This window comes from Mustela nigripes, chromosome 2, assembly GCF_022355385.1.
Source record: "Mustela nigripes isolate SB6536 chromosome 2, MUSNIG.SB6536, whole genome shotgun sequence".
NCBI classification, from domain to species: Eukaryota; Metazoa; Chordata; class Mammalia; order Carnivora; family Mustelidae; genus Mustela; species Mustela nigripes.
In genome coordinates this window covers 191,195,534-191,216,600 of record NC_081558.1, presented here as the reverse complement: position 1 = coordinate 191,216,600, position 21,067 = coordinate 191,195,534, and the positions used below count along the sequence as shown (strand labels likewise).

Sequence of the window (21,067 nt, the reverse complement as noted above, 5' to 3'; positions counted from 1 at the left end):
CTCTGTATCTTTAAAGCCAATGACTAAATAGCTTTTGGAATACATTAAGGTATGTTTTGTTTTTAACATATATTTAGGAGTGGTTTACTGTACATTTTAGAAACCTTGAGTTTTCAAAACCTTATCTGTCTACGTCAAAGTTAATTTTTTGGACCCATGTGACTCCCTCGCCTCCTCAGACCTGAGACACATTATTTAGGCTTTAACACTATACCAGGAAGCAGGAAGAGACTTGAAGTTTACCCCTTCAGCATGGGTCAGAAGAGTCAATGTCCTGATTTTATATCACTACCAACAGCACCATGCAGACAGGGCGAAAAGTAGAAAAGGCACAGCAGTGACAGCTTGATCTCCTGCATCAGTATTCAAGACCTGCTTGGATAATATTTGTTTTTATTGAATTGGTTATTAGTTCTTTAGTTTTTAAGTCTTCAAAAAATAATTCAATTACTTTTATGTCCTCTAATTGAATCACTTTGGTAGGATATTGTTTTTATTTAGCCAGACATAGTAAAATCTCACACTTAGAGCTCTAAAGGTTCAAATGAAAAAGATTATCCTAAGAATAGCTTTGACAATTTGATTTCATCTTTATCACATCATTTAAAGGGTTCAAGTTCTTTATGATGATTATCTGTTTCAGTGATTGATCTTTAAAATGGGCATAGAGAAACAGTTTCTCAATTGTGGTTGATACAGCTGTGAATTAAGGTTAATTCATAAAACCTTTTCTTTTCCCCAGTTTGTCATAACTGTTTTTTAGGATTTGGTATGTCTGGCTTTGGGAAATAAATCTTTCAATGTAGTAACTTCATTTCTTCACATATCTCCGTCATCTGAAAATTTAACAAAATAATATTATAATGTTAAATAGGTTTTAATCAATTTTCTGTCAAGTATAGAGTACAGTTTGAAGGGGGAAATATGATAAAAAGCTTTATGATACCAGTATTCTGAAACATTTTCCCATTCTAGATATAGTCTGTGGGCATATTAGATCTTATAAACCTTGACTGGGGAGACACTAATTAAAGGAAATTCAATGAGTATGATCAGTTTTTATATATACATATGTATAAACATGTTGAAAAAGATGTTCCTGTGAAAACTAAAATCTTCTAAATAGATATATATTTCTAAAATGTTTAAAAGTTGTTTTTTTCTAACAGAATACTAGTCACACTGTCTTCCAAACATAGAACTTTCTGCATAGGACAAAATACTTTATTACTCTGTAATTTTGTGATTTATTTTTTTATAACTTTATATCCAGAATGAAGGGGAAAAGGATATCTTGAATTCAGAACCAAACATTATAAATAGCATTATCATACCATCTTAAAAACATTTTTTTTAAAGATTTTATTTATTTATTTGTCAGAGAGAGAGAGAGTATGAACATCAGCTTGGGGGGCAGGGCAGCAGGCAGAGGGAGAAGCAGGCTCCCCACTGAGCACAGAGTTCAATGCAGGACTGCATTCCAGGACCCAATGATCATGCCCTGAGTCAAAGGCAGACGCTTAACCAACTGAGCAAACTAGACCTCCCATATCATCTTAAATCTTAAAGTACTTTAAAGTTATGACAGTGGGCCCCTCATTTTACAGACTCAGATTCCAAGAGGCTGACTTGTTGCATGTTCTACTAGTAACACTACCTCTGCCAGGTGCTGGGACATGAGGATGACAAAGATGTAATGCTTGTCTCTAAGTTGCTTACCCTCTAGTTGAGGACCAGGCATAAACAAATAAAATACAATTTTGCAATGAGATGATTGAACGATCTACTGAGTGCTGTGGAGTCCCAGAAATGGAAAACTATCCTCAGCCTCCAGAGTTCGGGGAAGGCCGTAAAAGGAAGGGGTACGTCCTCAGCTGAGGCTTACAGAATAAAAGAGGTGTCTTATTCCTTTAGCTTGAGAGTAGGCAAATGGGGCTTATTTTATGATTCAAAAATGTATTACCTGATGCGTTATAATGTCTGATACATTTCACGAGACGAGGATGATTGATTGTAGGGACTGTGTGGGTGAATGGGGGAGGGGCACTGAGTAGAAGGTTCTTGACTCTCTATCCATTATTCTCCCATTATTATGTCTTATTCATGTGTAATGACAAGAATTTAAATATGAAACAAATAATTCATTTTATAAATGCCATAATTGAAAATACTATAAGGACCAAACAACCAAGCAAAATATAAATAGTAGAAAGTATTGATGTAAGGATTTCAATCGTTGATGTTATAGTTGAACAAACTACTAAGCATAGAAGTGATCGAAATAGTGCATATGTGCCACTCCACATATCATCATTCTGTCAAAAAAAGAAGAATGATATACATGATACCCTGAGAATCTCCTAAAGCTAGAGTGTGTGATTTTTTGATGTAGAAATGTTTTAATTTCATTAAGTAATGCTAATGGTAGATAGTAGTGGTGGTTTTTTAGGATCTTAATTGCTGAAGTCAGAGTTGTTCTGAAATGTCTTTGGTCTAATGAGCGAAGTCAGAAAAGCCCTGACTTCTATTACTGCTGTCCTTCTCACTTCTTCTCCAGCTCGAGAGGAGCCTCTTCCAAAGCCTCCTTACTATCCTGCCCCCAACCTGGGTCTGTATTTGTGGCTGAGTGTCAGGTACCCCGGCAAAGGCCACAAGTAGACTGTCCCTGAACGGACTGAACAGACCCGAGACCTGGATAGCAGCTCAGCTGGAGCTCACACTGGTAGTGACCGCCTATAGTCACTGAGATGATTGCTGCAAACATTTGCTTACGTGCCCAGTGAGCACAAGACAGGTTGGAGGAAAGTATGGGTGGCAATTTCTTCAATAAAAATGAAACCATTTAAATAAATAGCCTGTTGACGGTTGGTATGCCAGTAGCTCCATCTTCCTAGTTGAAGAACGTATTTAATGTTACCCTTTAATATTTAAAGACAGAAATTCTCCAGGTACATTGTGCATACTCTCGTTTTTTGTTTATTAATCCCCTGGGGTGGGACCCTGTTGGCTATGGACATCTTTTCCTTACAGATACCATCATTATGTCTGTCTGCCCAGGGATTGTGTCTCCAGTGATGTTTCTCTGCCTCAGGCTGACTAAAATCTTCAATTAGGAAAGCTCTGTATTCTGGGCCAACACAGGCAAGAGTGATATTGTGATGTTTACCGTTTCTGGAAAATCAAGTCAGAGTTCATGGACCTTTCATAGCAAAGCAGCACTTTCATCCAGGCAGCATGTAAAGAAGGATGTTAATTGGTGAACTGATTAATTGATAGATGATCCTCTAAATAGACATTAATAGTGTATTTTATAAGGAACTTTACTTAAAAGAAAATAAATGTCAGTAGATTTCTGTGATCAAATTTTGATATACTAATTAGTATCCATTACTAGTCATTTTACTACACCCACATTCTTTTTCTGCCTGGTAAAGGAAGTTCCACTTTTTGTGGTATTTCATTGGATACATATATTTTTTATCTTTCTACTTTGTATCTGAGAAACCCAGTCTTCCTACCGTAGTACAATTCTGGTATTTTCATTTAAACCTATTTAATTATCAAAAATAATTTTGCAAAATGAAAATCTGATCATTGAGAACGTCTACATGTACATACATTATAATTGTGATACTGGATTTAAGAAGGAAAGCTTTTATAGTATGAATCTACCCCCAAACCACTATGTGCCCTTAAAAATGATTTCTTTTTTTTTTTAATAAGTTTTCTTTTTTTTTTTTTAAGATTTTATTTGTTTGACAGAAACCACAAGTAGGCAGAGAGAGAGAGGGAGGCAGACTTCCTGCCGAGCAAGGAGCCCGATGTGGGGCTTGATCCCAGGACCCTGGGATCATGACCTAAGCTGAAGGCAGAGGCTTTAACCCACTGAGCCATCCAGGCGCCCCAAAAATGATGATTTCTTGATCAGAACAGGAACATTCATCACATAACTCTTGGTTCATAAATGTAATTTAATATAAATTCAATACGTTGTTTGAACAGCTAAAACAAAAGGCATGGTTTTGTTAGATAATATATTCCACTAAGAATCACTTTTATTGCTGTTTTCAGTAACAAAATTTTCTTCTTATAATTTGGAAGTTATCATGGAAGACTTTGGATACGTTCTAAAATTTTTCTGGTTCAACCAGTTTTTAGCAGTTAAATCTGTGTATTTGGGAAGAAGTGGCCCAATATTGAGAACTATATGATTAATTTCCATTTCAGCTGGTACAAAGGCATGAAGGGTCGGGGACCAGGGAATGATTCAGGGTCCTGCAAGTTAAATTAATTTCAAATTGTCACATGGCAAAGATTGGTAATAACAAATTAATATGCAAGCATACACATGCACATAGATATATACAAGTTTCTTCTCATGTTCTGTGATCAGTACAACATTTTAGGCAGAATATGCTTTATAACAAAAAGTGCACAAAGATCTTGTCTTCATAGATGGGGAACATTTTTAAAACAGAGTGTACCCTGTGAGTAAATGCAGAGTATCTGGTAAGTGTACTTAAAACCTCAGGAGCTTTGATCAAATGCCAGCTGTTACATCAGTTCTGTTGGTAATCTTTCTTACTGATCTGTGACCTTGACCTTGTGCTTGTATCTGTATGTCAAATCTATTTTGGGGATGGGAAGACCATAGTTGAATTTAATAGGATTTATGCTACAATCTCAAAGGATGTCCTGGGGTGTGTGTGTGTGTGTGTGTGTGTGTGTGTGTATACATAATACATACACATGTACACACACACACACACACACAAACACACAGTGTAAACACTTAATTCTAGGAGAAGAAAGCACCATTTTTCATTATACTTTACATTTTGATAGGGATTGGAAAATATACTTTTGAAAACGAATAGAAAGAAAGCACCAGTTACTTTGAAGAGCTCTTTAAAAAGGTTAATAGAACCTATACCTTCTATTTATTTTATATTTAAGCACTTTTTTCCCACATTGATGTGCTACCAAAATAATGTGTCAGTGAGTGTTTTGTGTTTCTTCAGAGAAACTGTTGTTTCCTCAAGAACAGTAGGAGGCAGTGAACAGACATTAATATTAATGCTAAATAAACATCGTATGTATTCTTTATCATATAATGATTCTCTTCTAGGTTTTTAAAAGTTGTAGTTAGAATTCATTTTAGCTAAAAGTATTCTAGTTTTCTAGCTAATGCAGCCCAGCATCCAGGAAAGCATTACATTTTTGGTATAGAAATTGGGCAATCCAGCTCTTTCTCTAGCTCCTTTCATTCTGTGAGCCTTTTTTGACTTAAAAACCTCCAGCTTTTTCATCTTAATTTCTATTTAAAATAAATTTTTTAATAAACTGTAGAGGCGGAGTAAAAGGGATAGTGGATTTTATTGAAATCCTTTTATTGAAAGCCTTCAGAACAAAGAAGCTCTTTATTTTGCTGTATCAGTTATAGGGAATATCTGTTTCTGTCATCTGGACAAATAATTGTCCTCTCTCTCATATGCTTTTATCTACGTTATCAAGGATCCTAAATCTTTAGTATTGCATTTTATGTAGTATGTAGTCACTGTGAGATAAGCCAAAACTCCAGTTTGAACATTAGCTCATATTTGGCTTTTAAATAAATATCTGTTTGAAATTCTGTGCCCCCCCAAAGACAAAAGCGAAGATAAATAATTTTGGGGGTATTGGATGTGCCAGGTGTATGGCTCTTTGAAAATCATTTCCTTCCCTCAGAATTCACTAAAAAGACTATAACACATCTTAGGACTATTTCCACAACTTTATGATAAGATTATCATCTTTCTGATTAAAATGCTGTCACGTTCATCAACTACAATTTGATAAATTACTTGGAATCAGAGAAATAAAATTTTAGAGTTGAAGAGGTCCTCAGATACATGTCCTTCTATTAAACACTTGAGTAAGTCAAGCACTAGTGTGTCCTGGGGAGTCTCTTTGAACAGGGAGTGTGAGTGACACTATTTTACTCTTATGGAAGCAGCTGACAGCAAGTTAAAGCTGATGGACTTGGAAGTTAGGAGCAAATTTGGCCTTGGGCAAAAATATGTAAGTCCCTCAGGTTGCGGTGCAGAGCAATCTGGACACCTGCTTTCCTCACTACAGTGTCAGTGACTTCTGTTAGCAATCTCTGAAGACTGTTTACATTTAAAATGAGAATGCCTGGGAGAGGGCAAGAAGCTCTTATGTTCTAATTTAATGTTGAGGCCCCCAGTAGCGCAGAGTGTTCTTAAATAAGCTTATTTTCCTAGTACCCATCAAATTGTACAACCACACATCTGTCTTTTGATGATGATACTACTACAGGGAAAATTACTATCTTGGGATTCAAATTATAGCAAAGGACATTAACAAATATTTATTCCTTTTTTTCAATGAGAAATAGATTCTGATAAGTGAAATTTCAGGCTTCCTTTTTGACCATACCCTTTTTATTCCCCCTTGAAATGGCAGCAATTGAATGTTTCTTTCACTTTTTGTTCCTTAATTTTTTTTTTTTTAAACTGACTTTTGCCCATTTCTGCCACTAATTTATTATGCTTCTCTTATAGCGGGGGTCAGTCTTTTAGATTTAGTTTTAATAAAATGATAGTTATAATAATCAAAAGAATAACAAATGATATTTACAGTTTTTTAGATGAAATAACTCAAAGTTTTTCAAATGTTTACAAATACTTAGAATTCCTTAGTTTTTCCAGTTTGAAATAATTGACATACATTACTATAAGTTTAAAGTGTACAGCATAGTGGCTTGATTTACGTATATTGTAAAATGATTACCACAATAGATTTAGCTAACTTCCATCTTCTCATATCAATACAATTAAAAAAAAAAAAAAAGAAAGAAAAGGAAAAAAATTTCTTCTCATGATGAAAACTCTTAGGATTTACTCTCTTAACGAGTTTCCTAGATAGCAAACAGCAGTGTTGTTTTATTTTTGTTTATTTCTTTAGATTCTACATATAAGTGAGATCATATCATATTTGCCTTTTTCTGTCTGACTTAGCATAAGAGGCCGTCCCTGTTGTCACAAAATGGTAGGATTTCCTCTTTTTGTGGCTGAATAATATTCGTGTGTGTGTGTGTGTGTGTGTGTGTGTGTGTGTGTGTACACAGCTTTTTCCATTCACCCATCAATCCGTAGACACTTAAGTTATTTCTCTGTCTTGTCTCTTGTTAATCATGCTGCTCTAAACAGGGATGCAGATCTGTTTTCAAGTTAGTATCTTTTTTTGCTTTGGATATAGTCTCCGGAGTAGAATTGCCAGATCATATGGTAGGTCTATTCGTCATTTTTTGAGGATCCTCCATACTGTTTTCCATAGTGGCTGTACCAATTTACAAACACACCAAGAGCGTACAAGGGACTTTTCTCTCTACACCCACATTGGCATTTGCTTTCTCATTCTAACAGGCATGAAGTGATGTCTCAATTGTGGTTTTAATTTTCATTTCCCTAATGACTAGTGATGGTAAGCATATTTTTTCCTGCATCTTCTTTGGAGAAATATGAGGACTACTCAGCAAAAAGTGAGTTTGTGAGTATTACCTCCTCTTTCATTTTTTGTAAGGGTATGACAAAAATTGGTGTTAATTCTTCTTCAGAGTTCAGTGAAACTCACCAGTGAAGCCATCTGGTCCTGGGCTTTTCTTCATTGGGAGATTTTTTAGTACTAATTCAATCTCCTTACTAGTAATGTCTCTTCAGATTTTCTATTTTTTTCCTGATTCAGTCTTGGTAAGTTGTATGTTTCTAGAAGTTTTTCCATTTCTTATAGGTTGCCTAGTTTGTTGGAGTATAGTTGTTGATAATAACTTCTTATGATCCCTTTCATTTCTGTGGTATCAGTAATGGCAATATCTCCCTTTTTATTTATAGTTTTTGTTGACTTGGGTAAAAACTAATTTTTTATTTATATATAAAGACTGTAGTCTTTACTTCTTAAGGAAGTCCCAGGACCCTCAATCTGAAATGTTATTTTTTTCTTTCTTGTTCTGTGAAATTTAGTGTTGAGTTTCATGTATTATAACTTCTCATTGGCCCTTGGTTTAGAAAGCTTAATCTCATACATTTGGAAGATGTTTGGTGTTATGTCCTTTTGATAAATTTTAATAAATATAAATCTTGGATTTTTGTTCCCTTTTCAACTTTTAAAACTTTCTTTCAAAGTCTCACCTTAGAGAACACCAAGAGTTTTCTTAATTATTTAGCCCGATTTGTATTGATTTAATGGAAGTTTCAATAATAACGACTTTGGAATCTTCCTAGTACTCAGATATTTTTCTTTAAATGCTTAGTGAAACATCTTAATAGTTTTCTTAGCCTGTTGGGTGAAAAGCATTCCTAAAATAATCTACAGTGGAAATTAGGTAATATTGTCCAATAGGAGTTACTCTTGAATGTCACATTTCAGTAGACTTTCAGTTACTTTTGCATTTTGAGGAACCAGAGCCAAAATTTAAAATGCTCATTAGAGTGATATTGGAGAAGTACCTTTAAATTCAGTACTCAAGCAGGTATTACTTGATAATGGAGAAAAGAGTGGAAGAGATTTCATGGAAACAATTGGAAGTCATGAGGTATTCACTAGACATAATTTTAAAACCATAAAAAGTGAATTCATAGGTGTTTAGTCATTGAAATGTGTTTCTAGTGGAGAATTTGATGCAAATAAGATACTGAATCCTTTACAGCTGGAGGAAGACCTTTCTCATAATTTATTTATTGTCAATTAAAAGTAGTCACACATGCAAGAATTCTATTAGATTCATCTTTCATTTATCCAAATAAAAATCTGTTTTGCCATTTTAAAAAGTGCTTAAAAATTCAGTAGATTTTCCCTTTCCTTAATAAGCCATTACCAAATAGGGAATACAAAATGCATTGCAATGAAAATAGTTTAACTACTTCAAAGAATCAATATAACACTCATTTGGGAACTCTTAACATGCAAATTATTTACAACCATCTTATTGATTAAAGTTCTAAAAAAAAAAACCTTAGACTTCAACATAATTTCATATTTTTCAGGTACTTAAAGAAAATGTAGCTTTAAAAAACTACACTCTGAATTCACACATTTTACTAGATAGACATTTAACTAAACTAACCTATGTGTTGAAACTTGAATCTTTCCCCAGTTTTGTGCATATGGTCAAGATTCCATGGACTTCTTTAATAGTTTTTTTTTTAATCTAACAATAATTTTTTTAACCATATGCTAGCTAGAGCAGTAAAATGTCAACTTTATAAAATTTAAAAGATTTGCATGCTTCTAAATAATTTTCAGTTAATAAAATGAAGATTCAGTTTATAATTTTAATGTTATAAAGTAGTTTTACATGAATGTTATTAAATCATCAGGAACTGCATTAATCCTTGATATACTGTCAAGCAGGGTTCTTTGGATCTGGTGTTAGTTTTTGAAACTTTTTTTTTTTTAATATTTCTATCTAGTAGGAAGGATTATATTGCATGTCTTTAACTCTTCTTTTAACATTTTAATCAATGTGTTTTTAATAGGAAAAGAACAGTTATCTTGCTGTTACTATATGTGCCAAATCAAAGATATGTTACAGAACCTTGGTGACCTTAATTTTCCCATACCATTAAGTATTTTGCCATTTTCTGGTCTTGAGAATTAATTCATTATTTATTTCCAACTGTGCCAAATAAAGACTAAAAAGAATAAGCCAAGAGAAAATAATGGAAGTGCCTAGAATGATGATGCAGTAGTGAAATAAGCCATCATTATATCATCTTCAGTTTCCTTATCGCATAGTCCATTAATTCTGTATCATTTTTCATGAATGTTTAAAAAGTCTGGAGACACTGTCTTTGTAGTCTTCCTGTTCTAAGCCTTTAGTAAACACAACGGAAAATTCAGCATTTTCCATTTTCCATCTATAATGTCAAAGAAAAGAAAGTTAACCTGGGAAGATGTTCCAATTAGATGAATCAGGGGATGACTGCAAAGAGAATGATTAGTAGTACTCCACACATGAATGGCGATGGTGACATTGACCGTATAAGCAACAGCTCTCACGTGGTCTTCAGATGACAACATCCTCAATGAATTTTTTCACACTCAGGAATCAGTGAGTGAACAATATAGTCCAACGTTATAGTTCTTTTATATTTTTCCAGGTTTATTGAGGTATAATTAACATGTAACATTGTGAAGGTTTAAGGTCTACAGTGTAGTGAATTGATATGCACATTTTTGCAAAATGATTACCATAATAAAGTTAGTTAATATACCCATCACCTCACATTGTTCCCACAACACTATAGTTCTAAAAACAAAAAGGAAATACAGTATTTCATCTGGTCAGTTGACTTCAATAAGAAGGGCTTCATCACTCACTATTTTGTGACAAGAACCTCAACTGTTCTGTTTCGCTCAAAGGAAGTATGACAGTATTCTTCTTTTATGATGTTGGTACATCCAAATTTATTTGAAATGATCGTTAAGTAGACAAATATTGAAGGCTGGTTTGTAATAAAAGAGATCAGAAGAAAAGAGATGACATGGATATGAAATAATTCATTAGGTTGGTCATTATAATTGGTGTTAGTAAGTCTAAAAATAAAAAATACGTATTTTGCAATTATGAAACAAGGAAGATTTCTGTCCTCTTGTCAGCGTCATTATGAGCCTTCAGAGTTCTCTAAAGTAACACATTTTGAATTATACAAGTACAAAAAGAAGACTCGGAGGTGATGATAAAGTTTACCCCTTAGACATGTACCAATCTGGAATTGGTACTTAAAGGATGTTTCCCGGTTCTTGCAGGACAGTTGATGAGCTGTCAGTTACCATTATCTTTCAAAACCAGGAAGATACGGAATTAAGAATGTGTAAATTTTTACTTAAAATTCTGATTTTTAAAATATTATCCCTTCATTCTTACTCTATTAACTATTCATAAATGGACTTAAATATTAGTAAAATGTTTGTTGCACTTAGATGGTAATGGTGATGCCTATTTTTCTTGGTACACTGAGGGTTAAACAAATCCATTAAAATTACAAAGAGCTGATTTTGATTTAGAATGATAAATCTAAAATGAAGATTAAGTCACCTCTTGATATATTATAAAAGATTACAGAGAGCTTTTTTAAAATCAGTTTTTCTAAAAGTTCTGTGGCACCGCCTTATAAAAATGACAACTAAGTTTCAATTCAATCAACTTTTACTCTATCACTAGGTAAGTTTAATTTTTTTCTCCTTCATACATGTGCACATTTAGGGTTCATTAAGTCTTTCTTGGCTTTGCCTGTCATATCTACCAACCTAATGTTTAAAGATAGTATACTAATATAACATGTTTTAGTTTCTAAACTAAAATTCTTTACAGAATCTCATGAGAGTTACAAAACTTGTGAGGCCTGCATTTGTTCATTTGTTACTTTTTTCTACCTTTTTTTTCCCTGCCCCCTCCTTACTTTTACAAAGCTCTTGGTTTTCTTTTACCTCCCATAATCCAAATGTTGTGGAAAATTCTGTTCCCTTTGCAAAACCACTTAGCAAGTGTATGCCATATAAGTAAAGTCTCTTCTTTATTGTGTTTGTGAAAAGACCATTGAGTATCTTTAAGTAGACACAGTCTCTAATAAATCATTGTCAAAATTATGGACGTGCAAGTAGATCCACTGGTAGGCCATTGAATCACAGTATTTTGTAAAATATTCCAGTTTTAAAATATATTGCTTACCAATCTCTCAAGAAGCCTAATTCTTTTTTTTTTTTTTTTTTAAGATTTTATGTATTTATTTGAGGGAGAATGAGTGAGAGAGAGCATGAGAGAGGAGAAGGTCAGAGGGAGAAGTAGACTCCCCAAGGAGCTGGGAGCCCGATACTGGACTTGATCCTGCAAGTCGGGATCATGACCTGAGCCGAAAGCAGTTGCTCAACCAACTGAGCCACCCAGGCACCCATCAAGAAGCCTAATTCTTAATAGTGTGTTGACATTTAGTTATTTTTAACCGAATATATGTGTTAAGCATCTGGCAGTATTTTTAAGTAACCTGTATATAAAATAAAAAAGCAAACAAACTCTATGTCAAAGATTCAAAAATAATGTGATGGGGCGCCTGGGTGGCTCAGTTGGTTAAGTGTCTGCGTTTGGTTCAGGTTATGATCTCAGGGTCCTGGGATCGACTCCTGCATGAGGCTTCTTGCTTAGCAGGAGGTCTGCTTCTCCCTCTTCCTCTGCTTCTCCCCCTGCTTGTGCTCTCTCTCTATCTCAAATAAATTTTAAAAATCTTTAAAAAATGTGGTTGTCTTTTTGCTAAAAGAAAATGAGTCGGGATATTATACTAACTACATGATTTTAACTTTAAGAAGTTTATTTATTAGGCGTGGTAATCCTTTACATTATACCCTAATATCTGTAGTTTGGGAGATGTACCATATTCAGTCACCTTGCCTCCTCTTGTTTCTTTTCTAAATTTGTCAATTAAATTGTATTCTTTATAATGGAAATATGAAAAGGCAAGATTTGGGAAGGCTAGGAAGGGTTGTTAATGATTTCTCCTGCTTCATTTATTTAAAGGAAAGAAAAGGAAGTTATCAGAAAGTATTTGGCTCACTCAATTCCCTGAAGAGTTTTTAATAGTAGAATCTGAGTGAATTCAAGCCTTAAGTAGTCTCAGAATTCCTCCTTTCTTCGGCATTTCATTTTTGCTAGCACGATGGTAGCTATTGCCACTGAGTGCCTCTTGAAGCAGCATCTCAGGAAATGCAGCCTTTGATTTACAGATTCATCATATTAAAAAACAGGTTTCCTATTAAAAAAAGGTCTTTCCTCCCTGTTTCATAATGGTGCTGTTTATATGTTTTCTTTCCACAAAAAAATTAATGAAAAATAACCACATTGACTTCGAATTTTCTGGAAGCAATTATTCATCTTCCCTTCAAGCCTATTCTAAATTTGTTTCCTACCCACTTTCTACAGGGCGCTGTGATTGCCTCTTGTATACACATGGTAATGTTTACACGTATTATGGTAACCACATTTTCTCAACTAAAAATTGGTACAAGTGCCTTGACACATTTTTCTAGATTAATGATTTTTATTTTAAAAAATCTTATAAATTTTTTTTCAAATCACGTATAATAGTTTATTTATACTTTATTTATACTGATAATGAAGTCACACAAAAAGAAATAGCATTGGTAGGGAAAAGAGTATTTTCTATGAGGAACATTCTAGAAATTTAGAATTACAAGTTCATCCATAACCTGTCTTCTTCATCTGCTAGGAATGGACCTCACATTAAAATTTTTACCTAGATCAATGAGTGAAGATTTCGGATACATTAAACCTCTGATAGACTTGATGAGCATGTAGAGAATCACTCTCTTCTGGTTTTAATAGGTCATGGTAAAAACGAAGCTTTGATTATGCTTCAGTGTTTATGAATATGACTAAGACTGTCACACTTTGCATAGGCCTGTAAGATACTTACACTTGTCAGTCTTCCATTTCTTTGAAAACAGAAATCCTACAGATTACTTAACGGAATTTGCAATGTTTCAAGGATGCTATCAGAAGTAGTACTCAACCCTACACCCAGCTCATCAGATGAGTCCATGTCACCTGATCTCTTTTCTTTTCTGCACCTCTGCTTCTGTTCCCTCATAAGCTCCCAGTAAAATAAGAAGGCTAATTCTAGCTCCCTTATAGAGCTACATCACTATAAAAGAGACTTAGCATTCATATTACTCTGTGCAAAGTGCTCATGAAAATTCAGAAACTTGGTGTGCTTTGGAAGACAGTTACATAATGCCAAAGTATTTTCTCTAATTGATTTGCAATGTGGATCGATTCATGGGATTTCCAGTGGCAAGTTGCAGTTTAATAGGAATGGCAAAATATGTACCAAAGAGCTGTCTACAATGCATAGATGTGTATGTACATTATGTTTTACGTATGTAAGTATGTTTTACACACACATGTAGAATCTTACAAATACTAGATTCTTTTGCTTATCAGTAGCATAACACGAGTTCTGCCCCTTCTTAACTTTTTTATTTATTTTTTTCTTTTTCTAGAACACTGCTATTTGCATTTAATTGGACACAAAAGATGAAGAAGGAAAAGCAGTATATTCGCTGAGGATTCTATGTGCTTGCTGCTGCAGACCTGTGTATTGAGGAATTCTTCTGCTCCTTCTTGCTTAGGAGTTGATCAGCCCTGTGGTCAGGCTCCTTTGGAATTTGCCTATCTTTCACCTTGTCGTTGCCAGAGGAAATCCTGGTTGGAATGTCACAGGGCATCTCTGCCTGATTACTATGGAAGGTGATAAACTGGCAGTCACTTATTAAAGTTACATCTCACTCACCCCCAGAAAACCATTCTTTAACGTGAATAGAAACCAAGCTCTTGTGAACACTTCTATTGAACATGACTCATGGAGAAGAGCTTGGCTCTGATGTGCACCAGGATTCTATTGTTTTAACTTACCTAGAAGGATTACTAATGCATCAGGCAGCAGAGGGATCAGGTACTGCCGTTGACAAAAAGTCTGCTGGGCATAATGAAGAGGATCAGAACTTTAACATTTCTGGTAATGCATTTCCCACCTGTCAAAGTAATGGTCCAGTTCTCAATGCACAGTCCTATCAGGGATCTGGCATGCTGCATCTCAAAAAAGCCAGACTCTTACAGTCTTCGGAGGACTGGAATGCCGCGAAGCGGAAGAGGCTGTCTGATTCCATCGTAAATTTAAACGTGAAGAAGGAAGCTTTGCTAGCTGGCATGGTTGACAATGTGCCTAAAGGCAAACAAGATAGCACATTACTGGCCTCTTTGCTTCAGTCATTCAGCTCTAGGCTGCAGACCGTTGCTCTGTCGCAACAAATTAGGCAGAGCCTCAAGGAGCAAGGATACGCACTGGGTCATGATTCTTTAAAAGTGGAGAAAGATTTAAGGTGCTACGGTGTTGCATCAAGTCACTTAAAAACTTTGTTGAAGAAAAGTAAAGCTAAAGATCAAAAGCCTGATACCAATCTTCCCGATGTAACTAAAAACCTCATCAGAGACAGGTTTGTGGAGTCGCCACATCATGTTGGACAAAGCGGGACAAAGGTCATGAGTGAACCCTTGTCGTGTGCTGCCCGATTACAGGCTGTCGCAAGCATGGTGGAAAAAAGGGCTAGTCCGGCCACTTCACCCAAACCTAGTGTTGCTTGTAGCCAGTTAGCGTTACTCCTCTCAAGTGAAGCCCATTTGCAGCAGTATTCTCGGGAACATGCTTTAAAAACACAAAATGCAAATCAAGCGGCAAGTGAAAGACTTGCTGCCATGGCCAGATTACAAGAAAACGGCCAGAAGGATGTTGGCAGTTTCCAGCTCTCGAAAGGAATGTCGAGCCATCTCAATGGTCAGGCAAGAACATCGTCTAGCAAACTAATGGCGAGCAAAAACACGGCCTTCCAAAATCCAATGGGTGTCGTTCCTTCTTCCCCCAAAAATGCAGGCTATAAGAACTCACTGGAAAGAAACAATATCAAACAAGCTGCTAGTAACAGTTTGCTACTACATCTTCTTAAAAGCCAGACCATACCAAAGCCAATGAACGGACATCACCATAGTGAGAGAGGAAGCATTTTCGAGGATAGTAGTACTCCCACAACTATTGATGAGTACTCTGATAACAACCCTAGTTTTACAGATGACAGCAGTGGCGACGAAAGCTCTTATTCCAACTGTGTGCCCATAGACTTGTCGTGCAAACATCGAATTGAGAAACCGGAACCTGACCAGCCTGTTTCTCTCGATAATTTAACTCAGTCCTTGCTAAATACCTGGGATCCCAAAGTCCCCGCCACCGTAGATATCAAAGAAGATCAAGATACCTCAAGGAATTCTAAGCTAAATTCACACCAGAAAGTAACACTTCTTCAGTTGCTCCTTGGCCATAAGAATGAAGAAAACGTAGAAAGAAACAGCAGTCCTCAGGAAGTACCCAGCGATGTGCCCAAGTTCAGTACTCAGAATTACACGAGGACTTCGGTCATCGAAAGCCCCAGTGCCAACAGGACTACCCCCGTGAGCACTCCTCCGTTACTCGGCTCCACGAAACCAGAGTCTCCTATCAATCTCTCCCAACACTCTCTGGTCATCAAATGGAATTCCCCCCCATACGCCTGCGGCTCTCAGTCTGAAAAGCCCACCAACACCGCATCCAGCCACTTGATGGACCTGACGAAGAGCAAAGAGTTGCACGGAGAGAAGCCCGTCCAGAATGAAGGCGCGCAAAACTCCGCAACTTTCAGTGCCAGTAAACTGTTACAGAACTTAGCTCAGTGCGGAATGCAGTCCACCTCAGGAGACGAGCAGAGACCCAGCAGGCAGCTGCTAAGTGTAAACACAGATAGACCCGTGGGCATGGTTGACAGATTAAACAGTCCTCTGCTGGCAAATAAAACAAACACGGTGGAGGAAAACAAGGCGTTGAGCAGCCAAGCAACAGGTCCCGAATCAGGACTTTCTGGTTCTGAAATAGAAAATCTGCTTGAAAGGCGCACTGTCCTCCAGCTGCTCCTGGGAAACCCCAACAAAGGGAAGAGCGAAAAGAAAGAGAAGATTTCTGTGAGAGACGAAAGTACTCAGGAACACGCGGATAGAGCTTTAAGTGAACAAATACTGATGGTCAAAATCAAATCTGAGCCTTGCGATGACTTACATACTCACAACTCAAATGTGCACTTGACCCATGACGCCAAGGGGGCCCCATTCTTGGGTGTGGCGCCCCCGGTGCAGAGAAGCGCAGCTGCCTTACCCGTGTCCGAGGACTTTAAATCGGAGCCCGTTTCACCTCAGGATTTTTCTTTCTCAAAGAACGGTCTGTTGAGTCGACTGCTAAGACAAAATCAAGAGAGTTACCTGGCGGAAGATCTGGACAACAGTCACAGAAACAGTGAACTGACAATTCTAGAATCAAAGAACCTTTGCATGGTCCCTAAGAAAAGGAAGCTCTATACTGAACCTTTGGAAAACCCATTTAAGAAGATGAAAAATAACATCGTCGACGCGGCAAACAGTCACAGTGCTGCGGAAGGACTGTATGGGTCCTTGCTTAACCAGCAAGAGCTGAAACTGAGCAAAAATGATCTTGAACTTAAGTACCCTGCCAGTCATGGTGCGGCGCCCGAAAGTGAACATAGGAGTTGGGCCAGGGAGAGCAAAAGCTTCAATGTCCTGAAGCAGCTGCTTCTCTCAGAAAACTGTGTAAGAGATTTGTCCCAGCACAGGAGTAACTCTGTCGTTGAGAGTAAAAAGAAAGGACACAAAAATAACGTGACCAATAGCAAACCTGAATTCAGCATTTCTTCTCTGAACGGACTGATGTACGGTTCCCCTCAGCCCGGCGGCTGCATGGATAGCAGGACATTTCCGTACCCAGGAGTAGTGAAATCTCCCATGAGTCCCCCTTTCCCTGAGCACTTGGGCTGTGCAGGGTCTAGACCGGAATCTGGGCTTTTGAACGGGTGTTCCGTGACCGGTGAGAAGGGACCCATTAAGTGGGTTATCACAGATGCGGATAAGAATGAGTATGAGAAGGACTGTCCCAGGCTGACCAAAACTAACCCGATACTGTATTACATGCTTCAGAAGGGAGGCAGTGCTGTTACCAGTCGAGAAACGCAGGACAAGGACATTTGGAGGGAGCCTGCACCTGCCGAAAGCATCTCACAGGTTACAGTCAAAGAAGAGTTACTTCCCGCCACAGAAACTAAAGCTTCTTTCTTTAATCTAAGAAGCCCATATAATAGCCATATGGGGAGTAACGCCTCTCGTCCACACAGCGCCAATGGAGAAGTTTACGGACTATTGGGAAACGTGCTAACAATAAAAAAAGAATCAGAATAAAACGTACCTGCCATCCAGCTTCGGATCTTTTTAAAACTGCTTAGTATGAACTTGCGATCTGTATAAATAAGAGCATGATTTGAGAAAAGCATGGTATAATTGAAACTTTTTTCATTTTGAAAAGTATTGGTTACTGGTGATGTTTAAATATGCATACTGCTTTTTGCTTTACGTTAGATGTCATGAGGAAACTACTGAACTAGCAATTGGTTGTTTACCACTCTGTATGCATCGGACAACAACTGTGAGTAGCCTATGAATGAAATTCTTTTATATTCAGATAACAGGCATAAATGAAAATGTAAATCTCCATCCATAGTGGATTAACGCATTTTGCTGCCTTTATTAGGGTACTTTATTTTGCTTTTCAGAAGTCAGCCTGCATAACACATTTGTTTTTAAATCCAAATTGTTAAATAACTCTTGAAATGTTAATTATTGAGTTTAAAAAAAAAAAAACCTAATTCACTTCTCATTATCTGATTCAGAACCAAATTAGAAAAGAAAATGCTTACATTTTTCACTTTTGCTAAAACAACATATTTATTTTTAACTCTTGGAAGGGGTTTTGTGGTTCCCAATGTGTCTGCCCTACCCCAGTCCTTTTCAATATCTATTTCTTTAAACCTTGTACTACTTAGTAAAAATTGGTTACAATTGATGGGAGTTTGATAGATCCTTCAAAAAAGGCAGATTTCCATTTTTGTATTTTAGCTACTTTACTAAATTAATAGTCCTCCTTTTACAGAATTAGGAAAGTTAACAATTTACCTTCAGGTGGTTTCCTGAACAGGTGAATATTTAAGAAGTTGTTTTTAACAGAAGCAAAATGGTTTTTCTTTGGACAGTTTTCACCATCTCTTGTAAAAGTTACTTCTCACCATTTCTGTGGTACCTGTGAGTCTTACGACCAGGGTTTCTTAAAAGCTGGACTCAGACCACCTGCATTAGAATCATCTGGAGCCCTTGTTTTAAAATGCAGATTCCCAGGCAGCATCTCAGATCTACAGATCAAGAAGCTCTGCTCAGTGGACCGGGGAATCTCCCACCTGCATCTTAACACACTCCCTAGATGTTTCTTCTGCATGCTGAAGTTTGAGAACCATTGCTTATGACTTTTCTCAGAACACAGGATTGTAAAAAAAAAAAAAAAAGAAAAAAAAACAACTATTTGATGCCTATATTTTCCCCAGTACAGTTAGTTATACATCAACTCAAAATTTGCAATATTGTAGTTCATATATAACCGTTCTGTCTTTGGAAAATCGGGTTCGAAATACTTTTTATGACAAAAAAAAAAATTGGGTGGAGGGGACAACTTTCATATCTGGCTCAGCATCTCAGGAAAATCTATGATTATTTATGTGTTCTAATGAGTAACATCTACTTAATTAGCCTTAGGGATGGTATAACAGGGCCACTTACCAAACTCAGGTGATTCCAGGATGGTTTGGAAACTTCTCCTGAAACATCCTTAGTTTCTATTGAAATCATTGTCCTAAGATCACTGCTGACAAAGATGAAAACATTTCAAACCCAAGGAAGGCACTAAACTCAGCTTGACTAAACAGAGAAGTTCAAAGGGCACATAGACATGACAGAGTTGTACACGATCACTCCATTGGACCTATTATTTTAAAATTGCAATTAGAAGTAAACATGAATATTATCTTGGAAGAACTTATTATTGAGCCACATGGGGTTTTGACCTCGCAACAAGTCCATATGTTTAAGTTCAGCTTTCATTGTCCACAATTCAGTCACCCGATAATATTTTTGTTTTTAAAAGTGAACCAGGTTTGCAACTGACCTATCAACAAATTGTTATATAATCAACTATTAATTAGAAGGAAATCTATTTGAAGTTGTTCTACTTGAAGTTGTTTCTAAGATTTTTATATTAAAAATGGGCGTTATTTCCTAATATGAATTAAAACCCTAAATGATTATTTTTTCTCAAAATGATTTGTAAATAGTTACTGGATTATATTATAAAACAATAGTCTGGAGTGAGTATTATGCTACATCATGGAGAGATGAAGGCATACACTTATTCTGAAGTGAAAATCCCACTGGCCAGTGAATATATTCTACTCCATCCCATATTGACTTTGTGACAATCTTATTGTCTACATCCTATAAATAAGCTTTTAAGCAAGTCATTTTTCTCCCTGCTACATTATGAAAGGTCTGGAGCCTTAGAGATATGCTAGAAAAATTGTTGGTATTCCCCTTTGGTCGGGGGAAAATGGGCTTTCACAAGGGAGGGAAATTGAGGTCAGGGGAATGAACATCAGGGGCCAGCATTGCTATATTTTTGTTTGTTCCTTTGGTTGGTTGGTTGGTTTTGTTGTTGTCGTCGTTCACAGTTAAAGGAATGAGGATATATAATACGTAGCTAAACATGACCAGAAAAACGATGTTCTGATTTACTAGAGAATGTCCCCAATTTGAATTTAGGGTGATCTTAAAGAAGAACAGTGAGAAAGGGCACATATCCATAAATTCACTTTGTTTATGCATATGTAGATACAAGGATGCACATATACACATTTTCAAGGACTATTTTAGATACTAGATAATTTCTTCCCAATGAAGTCATTTGTGAAAGGGTACTACAGCTCTCATTGACAACAGTAAGGTAGCATTGCCTGTTTATTCTCTGGTACATGTTACAGAAGAGTAAACTGGTGAGAGTATATATTTTATATATATATATATATATATATAATATGTATATATATATATTGACTTGTTACACGAAGATGTTAAAATCAGTTTTTAAAGGTGATGTAAATAGTGATTTCCTTAATGAAAAATACATATTTTGTATTGTTCTAATGCAACAGAAAAGCCTTTTAATCTCTTTGGTTTCTGTATATTCCATGTATAAGTGTAAATATAATCAGACAGGTTTAAAAATTGTGCATGTATGTATACAGTTGCAAGTCTGGACAAATGTATAGAATAAACCTTTTATTTAAGTTGTGATTACCTGCTGCATGAAAAATGCATGGGGGACCCTGTGCATCTGTGCATTTGGCAAAACGTCTTAACAAGTCAGATCAGATGTTCATCCCAACATGACAGTATTCCATTTTTGGATATGACTTCTGTGGTTTAAGCTTTGTGGAAGAATGTGCTTTGAATCCAAGGGTCTTAAAACTTTTT

General features: G+C 36.3%; 1 protein-coding gene across 4 annotated transcripts in view; it reads left to right on the top strand.

Annotated features, from left to right (window-relative positions):
- The window catches only part of NRIP1 (nuclear receptor interacting protein 1), a 96,905-nt gene extending 76,300 nt beyond the window's left edge, over nt 1–20,605 (top strand). For all 4 annotated transcript variants that reach the window (XM_059392168.1, XM_059392167.1, XM_059392166.1 and 1 more), the window contains one exon: nt 14,074–20,605. In XM_059392168.1, coding sequence (XP_059248151.1) covers nt 14,426–17,896 — 3,471 coding nt within the window. In that variant the 5' untranslated portion in view covers nt 14,074–14,425 and the 3' untranslated portion in view covers nt 17,897–20,605. The remainder of the gene's footprint in view (nt 1–14,073) is intronic.
- The last annotated feature ends 462 nt before the right edge of the window (nt 20,606–21,067 follow it).